Consider the following 14022-nt stretch of genomic DNA (forward strand, 5'->3'; position numbering starts at 1 on the left):
ACACTACTTCCACCAGCTTTTTCTCCATCAGGAAGGTCATGTCAGCATTGGGAACCCTGACCTCTTCCATACCTGCAATTCAGTGGGCAAGACTTCACTTCAGACTTCTGCAAGGATCCTTGTTAAGTCTGGGATCCCCAGCAAGATTCGCTAGTGTGGATGCCCACCTCGGTGAAAAGGAGTCTTTGGTGGTGAAAGAACCACACAAGGTTTTCATCAGGTCTATTATGGTCCTTCCCAGTCCAGTTAAGGTTAACGGATGCCAGATCCTGGGGTTAAGGGGCTCACATGAGTGGTCAATGGGCTCAAGGCCACTGGCCAATGGTCCACAAGAGAAGCAGTAAGATCCTCAAATTGGAGGGAACTAAAAGCAATAGAAATGGCTTTGCTGCAGTTTGCCAGAGAAGTGCGGGGTCTTCATATATAGGTCCTGTTGGACAACGCCACAGCAGTGTCCTACATAAACATATTGGGAGGGGGGGGGGGGCACCAGAAACAGAGCTCTTCAGTGCCTAGCAGGAAGTATTGTAAGATGGACAGAGCTCCATATTCTATCCTTGTCTGCAGTTTATCTAATAGGGACTGTAAACGGGGTAGTGGAGTTCCTCAGCAGAAACCAGGTGTACGAGGCTAAGTGGCGATTGAACCCGGAAGTCTTCCATACGATTGTGAAAAAAATGAGGGGGCAGCCAAAAGTGGATCGTTTCGCGACTCGGGAGAATGCACAGGTGTCGTCTTCTCCCTGAACAGAACCGAGCCATCCCTGGGGTTAGATGCTCTGGCGCACAGTTGGAATTTTCACCTGCTACGCTTTTCCCCCTTTTCAGCTTATTTCTCAGGTCATATGGAAAATCCAGAAGGAGGATACTACAGTAATGTTCATCACTTCCTTTTGGCCCAAGAGGGCTTGGTTTTTATCCCTTCTTTAGATGCAACTGGAACCGTATTTGCACCTTCTGTTGAGACAAGATGCTGATACAAGGTCCCTTACTTTACCATGAAGTAGCAAAGCTAAAGCTCACAGCTTGGCTTCTGAAGAGCAGCTCCTAAGGAAGAAGGTTTTCGGATTGATTGGTTGCTACCCTCCTATCTAGCAGAAAAGGCGTTACCAGAGCAATTTATTCCAACTTTTCAAATTTAACTCCTGGTGCACTGTACCTAGCAGATCCTTAAGTTATATTTCTTCTATTTTGGAATTCCTGCAAGAAGGCGTGGATAAGGGCTTGGCAGTCAGTACCCTTGAAGTTTAAGTTGCTGCGGTGGGGGTGTTTTTGGAAAAAATCAATCTCATCAGAACCCCTAGTGATCAGGTTCAAGGCCCTCATCCGGTCCAGGCCAGTAGTGATCAGACGCTGTCCAAAATGGGACTTAATGGGACTTATCAGTTATTCTATCGGCCCTGACCGGGGAACCATTTGAACCCATTAATTGATTAACTGATGACTAAAAAAACCTGTTTTCAAAGTAGCTGTAATGACAGCTCGAAGGAATGGAGACATTTTTTTTTTCTGTCTTTTCAGACCGATCCTAATTTCTTACCATGGGTCGCTTCAGTCCAAAATCAAGCTCAGGAGATGATACTTCTACGTTTTGCTCGAATCCATCGGGAAGGACGAAGAAGAATTCCATACCTTGGATGTTAAAAGAGCAGTCACCTTATTTGTTCCATATACTGGTAGTAAGAAAGGTAGACATGCTTTCAGAAGAACCATTGCCAGATGGTTGCGAATGGTGATCAGAGGCCTATTACCTTTCAGGCCAGGAGTGTCCAGTTGGCATTCAGGCTCGTTCTACAAGAGCTTTGGCGGTGAGTTGAGCAGAGAGCTGGTGCCGTCCCCGAACAGTTTTGTAAGGCAGCTACATGGGCGAGTCTGACGACCTTTGCCCATCATTATAGGTTGGCCTTCCTGACAGCTGGGGGCCAGGCTTTCAGAAGGAAAATCTTGCAGGATGTTGTCCCACCCTAAATGGGGCAAGTTTCAATTATCCTCTCGGGTGCTGGTCTGAAAGATGTTTTGGGTAAATTCAAGTTAGACTTACTGGTAACTTGTTTTCCAGTAGTCTTTCAGGACAGCAATAACCCAACTTTTTTATTTATTTTTATTTTTTTGCTGTAATACTATAAGGGCCGGTTCACACTGCGAGCCGCGGCGAGGCGTCTCCGACTTCCTCGCCGCGACTTGCAGGGGGGGTCAGCGGCGACTTGCAGAGGACTTCTGCATAGAAGTCAATGCAAGTCGCCCCCGAAGTCGCCCCGAAGTAGTACAGGAACCTTTTTTCTGAGTCGGAGCGACTCGAGTCGCTCCTCTCAGAACGGTTCCATTGTACTCAATGGGGACAACTTGCGGGAGCGAGGCGAGGCGAGCCGTGTCGCCTCGCCTCGCGCCGCAGTGTGAACCGGCCCTAACTGTCTCATGTGGTGCAGCTGGAGCTGGAGGTTCTCTACAAACTGAAGGAAGCTGCATGGAGGGCTCCTGTTAACCACCTGACATCCGCGAATGACAGCCACGTCGCGGATGTGAATTCCTGGGAGGCCGTTGTGAGACGGCCTCCCCTGTGCACGCTGTGATCACTGAGTTGCTGAGACTCGGGTGAGCACCGACCCAAGTCACATGATCAAAACAAAAGCTCGATGATCCTTTTTTTCTTTTTTTTCTCATGCTGACAGCGGAGGAGAAAAAAAAGCCTATCACCGGCTTATCTTAAAGGGACATCGGTCCCAAAAAGGAAGGTAAAATTAGGCATAATTGCCGAGTCTAAAAGTGCCACCTATCACTGCCCACCAGTGGTGCCAATTGGCAGCACCTAGAAGTGCTGCCTAGCAGTGTAACCGATCAGTGCCCATCACTGCCACCTATCAGTGCTGCCTTATCAGCGTACATCAATGATGGGCAAAAATTACCAGTTATAAAATTTTAAAACAAAAAATCACACGGGTGATAAAATACCACCAAAAGAGAGCTTATTTGGGGGGAAAAAATGATAAAAATTTGTGTATAAATACACACATGCGCACAAATTTGCCCCAAAATTCCCCCCCCCCTTTTTTTTTTTTTTTTTTTTTGTCATCATTTTTGGGAAAATGAAAAATGTTTTTGCACACAGTGTTATCATAGTAAAACTGTTCCACTCTTCGGTTGCTTAAAATTGTGCATTTTTATAATTGCAAGCAACCGATAGTTATCTGTTATTGGCCATGTTTGGCGGACACGGCAGATGACAGATCGCGGCGGGGATCAGCACAGTCCTGGGAGGACAACATATGACGTCCTCTCAGAACAGTGCTCCTGTCTGGCTGTCATTTTACAATACGCCAAGGGAAGGTGTTAAGCATACATCGCAGGATATTTAGGAGATATTTGCCGTAGACAGTGGCGTGCAGGCGCACGGAGTGCGCCGCTGTCAACGGCGATGTGCCACAAGTGGCGGCTCCTGTGCGCATGCGCGGGAGTAACGCCATCGCGGCTTCGTCGAATGACAGCGGCGGAGCAGCGAAAGCCACCGAGAAGATGGATGCTGCGGACTACAGGGGACAGCGGTGACTTCGCTGGCTACTGTGTCAGGTAAGTGACACATAATGGACTACTAAGCGATGCATAGTAGTCCATTTATGCTTTACCTTTGCAGGGAATCGAAGAGGAAGTAAACCACTCAAGTGTTGCTTTAGCAGTGTGTTTGGTGTCATTGTCCTCCTGAAAGGTGATCCTCTGTCCTAGCCTTAAATCGCACACAGTGGTACAGGTTTTTCTCCAGAATATCCCTGCATTTAGCACCATCCATCTTTCCCTCAACTCTGACCAGTTTCCCAGTCCTGATTGCTTAAAAACATCCTCACAGCATGATGCTGCCACCACGATGTTTCATTGGGGATGGTGTTCTTTGGGTGATGTGATGGGTTTGCTCCAGACGCAGTGTTTTATTTGATGGCCAAAAAGTAAAATTTTAGTCTCCTCAGACCAGAGCACCTTCATGCATTTTGGGAGTCTCCCACACGCCTTTTCGCAAACTCAAAACGTGCCAACTCTATGGAGCGTACGGCTTCTTGTCCTCCTATGTACAGATACTCCGGACTCTGCTGTGGGACTCTGCTGTGGGACTCTGCTGTGGGACTCTGCTGTGGGACTCTGCTGCTCCTCCAGGGTTACCTTAGGTCTCTGCCTCTGATTTAATGCCCTCCTTGCCTGGTCTGTGAGTTTTGGTGTGCAGCCGTCTTTTTTTATTTTTTTTTTTAATAACCTAACCCTGTCTTGTACTTCTCAACAACATTGTCCCTTACTTGGGGGGGCCGTTCAAAAAGGTGTGTATATGTAATGACAGATCATGTGGCACTTAGTTTGCACACAGGTGGACATAATTAGTGAAATGTGACTTCTGAAGGTATTTGGTTGCACCAGAGCTTTTTCTGCTCTTTATAACAGAGTAAATACATACACACATGCCAATTTGTTTGTTATTTCTGAAAGTTTTATGTATATATTCTAATTATACTTCACCAACTTAGACTATTTGTTTTCTGATCCATCACATATAATTTAAATTAAAAAAAAACATGGAACTAAAGGCTGTAATGTAACAAAATAGGTAAACAAGCCAAGGGGGTGAATACTTTTGCAAGGCACTTTATGCTCCCTAGTGATTTTCTTGGTATCTCAACCTGTTTCTGTTGACTTTTCTGAAATTGCCCTTTGAGACCATCCAGGATGTTTTCCTGACTACTTTACTCACAAGGTTGCCTTCCTTGTTGCGATCACTTGTGTGTGGCAAGTCTGAGTTGGTGACCCTATCCCATAAGGATGCCTTCCTAATGTTCTACAGGATAATATAATATAATATTCTTTTGAGATCTAAGGCCTCCTTTCTTCCCAAGATCTTTTTCCTTTCCACCCAAAGCAAATCATTGTTCTTCCCTTCTGCTATCCTGGGAAATTTCTTTCCATTGTCTGCGTGTGGTACACAATGTGAGTCTACCTCTTGGCTACAGCATCTTTTAGACTACCAAATTCTTTTTGACCAAAGGTCCCTGTAAGACAATCGGCCTATCATTCATTACCATGTACATAAAAAATCATCTGAGCCATTTAAAGATTTTGGTTCACCCTCCCCTGCAAAAGGCACGCTCAGCCAGATCTGTTATGCCTCGTACACATGACCAGATCCGTCGGGCAATTCAATCGTGTGTGGGCTCCATCGGATCTTTGCTGTCCAAAAATCTTACGGACTTTAGAAATGGAACATGTTTCAAATTTTTCTGCCGGAACCAGTTCCTATCGAGAAATCTGTGTGTGTGTATGCTAGTCCGGATAAAAACTGACCCTAGGGAAGCTATTGGCTACTGGCTATGAACTTCTTTATTTTAGTCTGGTCTTGCGTCATCACGTTAGAATCCATCGGAATTTGGTGTGATTGTGTGTCAAGTCTGTTCATTCGGAAAGTCTGTGGAAATCTGCCAAAGTCTGTCGGGAAGACCGTCGGACCTAGTCTGCCGGAAAGTCTGGTCGTGTGTACGCTGCATAAGTGCTTCATGGAATTTTCAGCATCAGGCAAAGGCTTCCCTACTGCTTTTGTTTGCCGCTGTGCGAACATCTGATAGTTTTGTTTTTGAGCTGTCACTTTTTTTTTTTTTTTTTTTTTTTTTTTTATTCAGCCCTGCTGGGTTGAGCGAAATAAATCTACTAATGTGTGTCTTCTAGGCTTAAGGCTGGGTACACATGGACTGAATACTGGCTGGTTCAACAGAAACTGGCTGATATTGGGTCAGTGTGTACAGCTGTTTCTCTGACAGAAGCCAGTTCAACGACCGATTTTTATCAGAGACCTGCTGGAAAACCAGCATCCGATCAGTGCTCACAGCCATTGCCACTTTTCTTTTTAAATCTCTTGTTAAGTGGGACAGAACCCAATGGAGACTACTTGGTATTTAACTATAGTGGCATAATTACCTGGTTTTTATATCTTGCATCTGTCCAACATAATCCAGAGTTGGTTGCAAGCCTAAAACTGTGGCACTTATAAAACTAGATGTTTTTCCTGAATTTTTATGTATAAATGAAACAAATTGAACATCTTTAAGATAAATGTGTTAATATTTTGTTCTAGGAAACTAACATACCTTGATAGGCAGTATTTCCATTTAATGTCAGTCGAAGGTCAGTTCCCCAGGGGAAATCAACACAAATACTGTTTTTGATATTTGAATTGTAAATTGCACACCCCCATTGAGTGGCCTTCTAGTCTCTAGCAATGAAAAGTTGAGACTCCATACCTTTCCTGCTATGTCAACAAAAAATCCCATTACCTGGAGATGGACTTTTCTGATGTTGAGTTGGCAAAGATACAGGAGTTCTATATTGGCTATGTGTAGAAAGCATTTTAAAAGTCTCCTTAAGTGAACCATAAAGTGTGACTTTTTTAGATTTGTCCAGCTTCATGGAGATTTGGTAAAAACAACAAAAAAAAAAATCAATCGACCAGCTTCTATTGGCACACAAGCCTGTCTCCCGATCTGATCCTCTGCTTACTATACATAGACAGTTTGTCATATTAAGCCGAAATGTGCCATAATGTCTGTGGGGCCTTTGACCTGTTAATAATATATAGACCTCTGGGCTTCGATGTCTGCGTAGTAAAAATATTTTGGCGAAAATATTTAATAGTCTCCTAGTTTTATCTAAATTTTATACATGAATGTTATTCAAAGCTCTTTCATATAAACCAATTTGTAATTTACTGTTCCTTTTAACCTTTAATGATTTATGGTACTTCCAAAGTATAATAGTGTCTGTTGCTCCTATTGAGAAATAATGGACATTGCTAAATAAGTAATTACAGCTTTCATCAAGAGCACGAGTCAGTTGTATACAAAATATCTGGTCTTTTGTGTGGCTGCCACTAAGGTGAAAGACATATATATGCAGTGGATGAGCTCAGCTTGGCATTCTGTGGACTAAATTGTGCCCTGTACTGTTTGGCAGCTGCAGCTTCAGCAGAACATCCGTATAGGCTCTCCACCGCAGGGTATCCTTCACAAGAAACTTGAGGATTCTGGGGCACTTTCAGAGGATGACGGGTTGCCAAGGAGTCCTCCAGAGATAACCTCCTTGCATGAGATTTTGGCACTGTCCTCCGGCAAAGTAAGTTTGCTTGTCAATATCGCACGTGTTTTGTGTTCTGTGAAGTGTAATACTGTAGGGTTCTGACCCAAACAATATCAGCTTTCAACTATAAACTGTGGATTTACTGTATTTCTGACATGTTGGGGTGTGTGTTTTTAATTTTAGAACAAATGGTTAAATCTGGTAATGTGACCCTATAACCCTCTTTGATAAATGCATTATGTAGAGGTCCATTTAATGTGAAGCCAATTATTTATTTATTTTTCTTTAGTTTGGATAGCGTGGCAAGGGTTGGACCCCCTGTAATTCCTTTTTTTTCGATACCAAAACAAGAGGTGATGGTAAATGGTCCAATGGGGGCACCTGTTCCAGTGCCAACTGTCTCACTTTGATTACATCTCCTATCATTTCTTGCTGCATTTCCAGGACCAAGTGAAGGGAAATCTCAGCAGCAGGACACAGGCAGCACAAAAGAACAAGATGGGGATTTTAACCCTTCCCTACGCTATCTAAAACCAAAAAAGAAAAAAAGTTTTAGGTATAGGTACACTTTAACAGAAAGATGGGACCATGCCATTAAAATGTGTCATTGTCCCATCAGGACCAACGCAAGCACACCATTTAGGAACCAGTTATTTCCTCCAGCCTCTGCCACTGACATTCTCGCAACAGAGCAGAGAGGCAGGACAGTTCTAGACAGAGCAGGAGGCACAGCAGCCCTGGATGACGAGAGGAAGCAAAGGCGGCTTGAGTTAACTGGTAGGTGATTGGTTCCTAGGACAGCCCTGCGTCTTAGCAACCAATCATCAGCTTGTTAAAGGATCAGTTAAATTTTTAGAAAAAAATATTCACATTTTTTGCAGGTAAAAAAAAAAAAATATATATATATATATATATATATATATATATATATATATTATTTTTTGGAGCCTGTAAAGCATTACACCAGTGATCAGCAGCTTGCTAGCGCCATGCGGGTCTTCTTGTGATCTGTCTTGGTATATGTGTGCCCATAAATCCTGTACAGACAAGCAGATATAATCTGACAGGAAGAGTCAATGAACTATCACGGCACTCCACAGCACTGTGGTAGTTCATTGAGAAATACAAGCGGACAACTGCAAAGGATGTGGAGGCTTGTAGTTCATTCACACACAGCTCTGTCAATGATGTGGCTGCGGGGAATTGGGGAGCAGCTGCAGCATTAAGAACATGTTACACGCTAAAAATGTGTCTAGAACTGTCCTACCTCTGGCTCTCTTCTCCGTGGCCCTGTGTGAGGTAGGAGAGTGAATGTGGCAGAAGACCTGGTCCAAGGATTGTGGGGGGGGGGGGGGGGGGTGATGTTAAGAAGGGCAGAGAGCACTGCTCTGTGGGAGGGGTGATGTGGAAGGAGTTGTAAGGGCAGAATGTCTTAATGCATTAAGATCAAAAAAACCTGTGTGTAGCACTCTCCCCACACCCCCTAATTACTTACCTGAGCCCCATCTCTCTCCAGCGATGTCCACGAGTGTCTTGACCATCCGCCACTCTCCTCCTGATTGGCTGAGACACAGCAGCGGTGCCATTGGCTCCCGTGGCTATCGATTAGTCAGCTAGCCAATCAGATGAGGGTAGGGGCTCAGTGCCTGAATGGACATGTGGAGCTGTGACTTGACTCGAGTGCCTCCATAGCAAGCTGCTGACTGGGGGGGGCAATTGGCAGAAGGGAGGGGCCGGGAACAGTAGAGACCCAAGGAGGATCCAGACTGCTCTGGGCAAAGCCAACTGCACAGAGCAGGCAAGTATAACGTTTTTTTTTTTTTTTTTTAAATGAGACTTTACAACGACTTGAAGGGGTAGCAAAGGACATTGCAAGGGGGGGGGGGTTAAGGGGGCTGCTATGAAGGGGTGGTGGGATGTGAAGGACGGGTTTGAAGACACTGCTGTGAATGGGGGGGGGGGGGGGGTGTGTGATAAGGGTGGTTCACAACACTACTGTGAAGGAGGTGGAAGGAGGGTCGATGTAGGGAGGGGGGGGGGTGGTGAGCAGACTACTGAGGACCGGGGGAAACTGTTGAGTGGGGGATTGTGATATGCATGGGGTCTGAGGATACTAATGTAAGAATGGGATTATGAAGTAAGAGGAGAGGGGCTGTGATGTGAAGGATCTGAGTTCTAGCCCAAACATGCGATTCAGACCTCCTGTTGGAAGAAAATTTTACTGATTGGACCCTCATGAATTTTAGTTCCATACCCCTGGTCAATTCTATCTGTTGTGTGATTATTTTTTGTACTCGACTTATTATTGTTCATTTTTTCCTCAGACTCCTGGCATTGCACAGAGACGCAGCTCTTTAAGTTTAGGAGGAACAGACAGTGAAGACGAACCGGTAATTCCATTTATGTTCAATCCAGTAATTTTGCTTATGTACTTTTAAATGTACAATATGGCTATTGCATATTGGCTTTTAACTCCATGCCATAATCCCTTGGTTTCAGAACCCATTGCCAAGTATCCTAGTAGCTAGTACAATGTGTGTTTATTTGTGTCATAAGATTGCTTTGTTGCCTCAATCTGTTCCTAGATGAGACATTTGTAATGAATTTGAAAGGGCTGGGGGAAGATTTTGATGTGCGTGGCGTACAGCAGACCAAGACTACTGGAGAGAAGTTTGCAAATGGATTGTCAACTTTAGATTACATACACCCTTGTTGAAATCTCTGTGCTTTCTAGATGTAAATAGATGACTTATTAGTCTGTATATGTAGCCACATAGATTATGGATTAGCTAGGCACCTAAGATCCTAGGTACTATGAACAGGTGTTTGAAATTGACAGATCATAAAAAAAAGTTTACCAATGTGTTTTAGACCCTTTTAGCCTAAATATTTCTCAAAAATTCTTTAGATAATGCTGTGAACCTGTTTCCTGATGGGAGTGTTTTAGACAGATATCCTGATAGTTCTCTTAACTTCCAGTTTGGCTAAATGCAGGCTTATATAAAAGACACCCAATAAATATTATGCATGTTTTTCTTCAGTGTCCTATGCTTGTTTTAAAGGATAATATTGCATAAAACTTCACATTCTCTGGACCATTTTCTCTACAATAGAAATGGATGTACCTTGGATGGAGAGTAAGGCCTGGTTCACACTGGAACTGGACAGGAAAGCCGTGAAACTGTCTGTCCGACTTTGAGAAAATAAGACAAATGGCGTGGGCTCCCTCAATCTTCAGGCTTCCAGATTCCTATAAGCCTCCTGCCCACAGACCCGCACAATCACAGCCCAGGGTTCTGGGGGACAGACCCTTGTTCCCATCAACATGCGGACAAGGTGCCTTAAGGGCTGCCCCAAAGCATCCCCCCATGTTGCATGCATGTGGCCTGGTATGGTTCAGGAGGGGGCGCTCGCTCGTCCCCCCTTTCCTGACCTGCCAGGCTGCATGTTTGGATAAGGGTCTGGTATGGATTATTTTTTTTTTTTTGGGGGGGCACACTTTTTTTTTTTTTTTATGGCGTTCCCCTTAATCCATACGATACTCGAAGGGCCTGGTTTTAGGGGACCCCATTTTTTTTGTTTTTTAAATAAACTTTGTATTGCTAACATTGCCTCTGAGCACGTCACATGTCGGTTCAGTTGAGGCGCTGATCCGATTTGGATGTGATCTCCATTAAATTCAAATGGGCTGAATTTGTACCCAAGTCTGACCAAAGTAGTAGAGCAGGAACCTTTTCAAAAGTTGGACCGACATAAGTCAGACCAGTTAAGACTGCTCTCATAGGGAAACCATTTTTTACATGTCATGTGACTTGTGCTCTCAAAGTCGGAGCCATTGTCGAACCAGTGTGAATGTAATGTTTTACATTCTGCCCAGCCAACCCACAGCCAGGCAAGTTCCTCAGCAATTTCAGAAACCATCTTTTTAATACTGTGTGACCAGGAGCCACTTCTCATGCAGTATTACAGGCCTGTTGATTCCTGGAATTAAATTCTGCAGCTCAGATATATTTGATTTAAAAAAAAGTATATGTAGAGGTTAACATTTTATGTGTCCCCACTGGGCAGCTTTACCCCTCCACTTGTCCAATTGAATCATTGTCACCAAGACAGAAAGCAAGGAGAAATTCAAAAATTTGACCACGGTTCCGTGACAATGCTCTAAGGTGGAGTTTTCAGTGCACCCCCCAACCCACCCAGTACTACAAGGCTTAAATACTCATTTATTATAGGGGTGTATTACTAACAGGGCCGGCGCTACCACTAGGCAAACTAGGCAGCCGCCTAGGGCGCACTGCCGCCTAGGGCGCCCGGCCGCTGGTGTTTCTACCTCCCTCTCTCCCTTAGCAACTAACTTTAACAAGCAGCCGCTCTGCTCTGGAGTCCCTCCATACAGTACCAGAGGCGCCAGTGCAGCGGTGGCGGGGTACTGTATTTATTAAGGAAAGGAAACATCCGCTGCGCTGAAGATGATGACAGTGTCAGTGAGTGTGACCTGTTGCTGTACCCCCATACGCGGTCACATCACCACCGTCTCTGATGTTCCCTAGCGAGCGGCGGCAGTGAGAAGAGGAGGGGAGAGAGCCCGGACAAAGAGCAGCGCTGGCTGGCCGGCCGGCCCTGAAGTGCTTGCCTAGGCTGCAGGATATATGGAACTGGCTGGGGCGGATGAGATGGAAGCCCCGGCTGCATGTAAGTTCAGGATTGGTGCCATTTCCCCGCCCTCTTCCTCCTGGACCGTCGGCATAGTTAGTGAGGACAGAGAGCAGCGCCGCTCTGCTCAGAGTGAGATTACAAGAGCACTCGTACAGGTAGTGTAAAAACAGTAACCTGAATTTAAAAAAAAAAAAACATTTTCTGCTGTCAGATTTATATTGTATTATGTACAGAGGTGTGGGGGGTGGGCGCAGAGAGGAACTGAAGTGCTTGGGGGGGGGAGGGGCAGAGGAGAAAAGATATGTGTGTGTATGTGGGGGGGGGGGGGTACAGAGGGAAACAAATGTGGGGGGGGGGGGCAGAGGGGAACATGTGTGTGGGGGAGGAGACAGATGGGAAGATATGTGTGGGGGGGAGACAGAGGGGAATATATATGTGTGTGGGGGGGACAGAGGGGAAGATATGTGTGTGGGGGGGGAGACAGATGGGAAGATATGTGTGGGGGGGGGGAGAGAGATGGGAATATATGTGTGGGGGGGGGACAGAGGGGAAGATATGTGTGGGGGGGGGCAGAGGGGAAGATATGTGTGTGGGGGGACAGAGGGGAAGATGTGTGTGGGGGGGACAGAGAGAAACATGTGTGGGGGGGACAGAGAGGAATATATGTATGTGTGGGGGGGACAGAGGGGAATATATGTGTGTGGGGGGGACAGAGGGGAATATATGTGTGTGGGGGGGGACAGAGGGGAATATATGTGTGTGGGGGGGGACAGAGGGGAATATATGTGTGTGGGGGGGGACAGAGGGGAATATATATGTGTGTGGGGGGGGACAGAGGGGAACATATGTGTGGGGGGGACAGAGGGGAATATATGTGTGTGGGGGGGACAGAGGGGAATATATGTGTGTGGGGGGGACAGAGGGGAAGATATGTGTGGGGGGGGGGAGACAGATGGGAAGATATGTGTGGGGGGGGGGAGAGAGATGGGAAGATATGTGTGGGGGGGGACAGAGGGGAAGATGTGTGTGGGGGGACAGAGGGGAAGATATGTGTGTGGGGGGGACAGAGAGAAACATATGTGTGGGGGGGACAGAGGGGAATATATGTATGTGTGGGGGGGACAGAGGGGAATATATGTATGTGTGGGGGGGACAGAGGGGAATATATGTGTGTGGGGGGGGGACAGAGGGGAATATATGTGTGTGGGGGGGGGGACAGAGGGGAATATATGTGTGTGGGGGGGGGACAGAGGGGAATATATGTGTGTGGGGGGGGACAGAGGGGAATATATGTGTGTGGGGGGGGGACAGAGGGGAATATATGTGTGTGGGGGGGACAGAGGGGAACATATGTGTGGGGGGGACAGAGGAGAATATATGTGTGTGGGGGGGACAGAGGGGAATATATGTGTGTGGGGGGGACAGAGGGGAATATATGTGTGTGGGGGGGACAGAGAGAAACATATGTGTGGGGGGGACAGAGGGGAATATATGTATGTGTGGGGGGGACAGAGGGGAATATATGTATGTGTGGGGGGGACAGAGGGGAATATATGTGTGTGTGTGGGGGGGACAGAGGGGAATATATGTGTGTGGGGGGGGGGACAGAGGGGAATATATGTGTGTGGGGGGGGGCAGAGGGGAATATATGTGTGTGGGGGGGGACAGAGGGGAATATATGTGTGTGGGGGGGGACAGAGGGGAATATATGTGTGTGGGGGGGACAGAGGGGAATATATATGTGTGTGGGGGGGGACAGAGGGGAATATATATGTGTGTGGGGGGGACAGAGGGGAATATGTGTGTGGTGGGGACAGAGGGGAATATATGTGTGTGGGGGGTTACAGAAGGGAACAGAGGTGGGGGGTACAGAGGGGAACAGAGGTGGGGGTACAGAGGGGAACAGAGGTGGGGGGTACAGAGGGGAACAGAGGTGGGGGTACAGAGGGGAACAAATGTGTGTGGGGGGTTACAGAGGGGAACAGAGGTGGGGGGTACAGAGGGGAACAGAGGTGGGGGGTACAGAGGGGAACAGAGGTGGGGGGTACAGAGGGGAACAGAGGTGGGGGTACAGAGGGGAACAGAGGTGGGGGGTTACAGAGGGGAACAAATGTGTGTGGGGGGTTACAGAGGGGAACAGAGGTGGGGGGTACAGAGGGGAACAGAGGTGGGGGTACAGAGGGGAACAGAGGTGGGGGGTTACAGAGGGGAACAAATGTGTGTGGGGGGTTACAGAGGGGAACAGAGGTGGGGGGTTACAGAGGGGAACAGA

General features: G+C 46.6%; 1 protein-coding gene across 5 annotated transcripts in view; it reads left to right on the plus strand.

The window, feature by feature from the left end:
- KIAA1210 (KIAA1210 ortholog) overlaps positions 1-14022 on the plus strand; it is a 171842-nt gene that overhangs the window by 118130 nt on the left and 39690 nt on the right. For 4 of the 5 annotated variants that reach the window (XM_077484554.1, XM_077484474.1, XM_077484625.1 and 1 more), the window contains 2 exons: positions 6972-7130; positions 9419-9484. In XM_077484554.1, the coding sequence (XP_077340680.1) occupies positions 6972-7130; positions 9419-9484 (225 nt within the window). The remainder of the gene's footprint in view (positions 1-6971; positions 7131-9418; positions 9485-14022) is intronic. The other variant, XM_077484523.1, reaches the window with a different exon arrangement.

Source organism: Lithobates pipiens, unplaced genomic scaffold (assembly GCF_037356315.1).
Source record: "Lithobates pipiens isolate NorthernLeopardFrog02 unplaced genomic scaffold, aLitPip1_a1.2 Scaffold_1, whole genome shotgun sequence".
In the NCBI taxonomy this organism is placed as follows: Eukaryota; Metazoa; Chordata; class Amphibia; order Anura; family Ranidae; genus Lithobates; species Lithobates pipiens.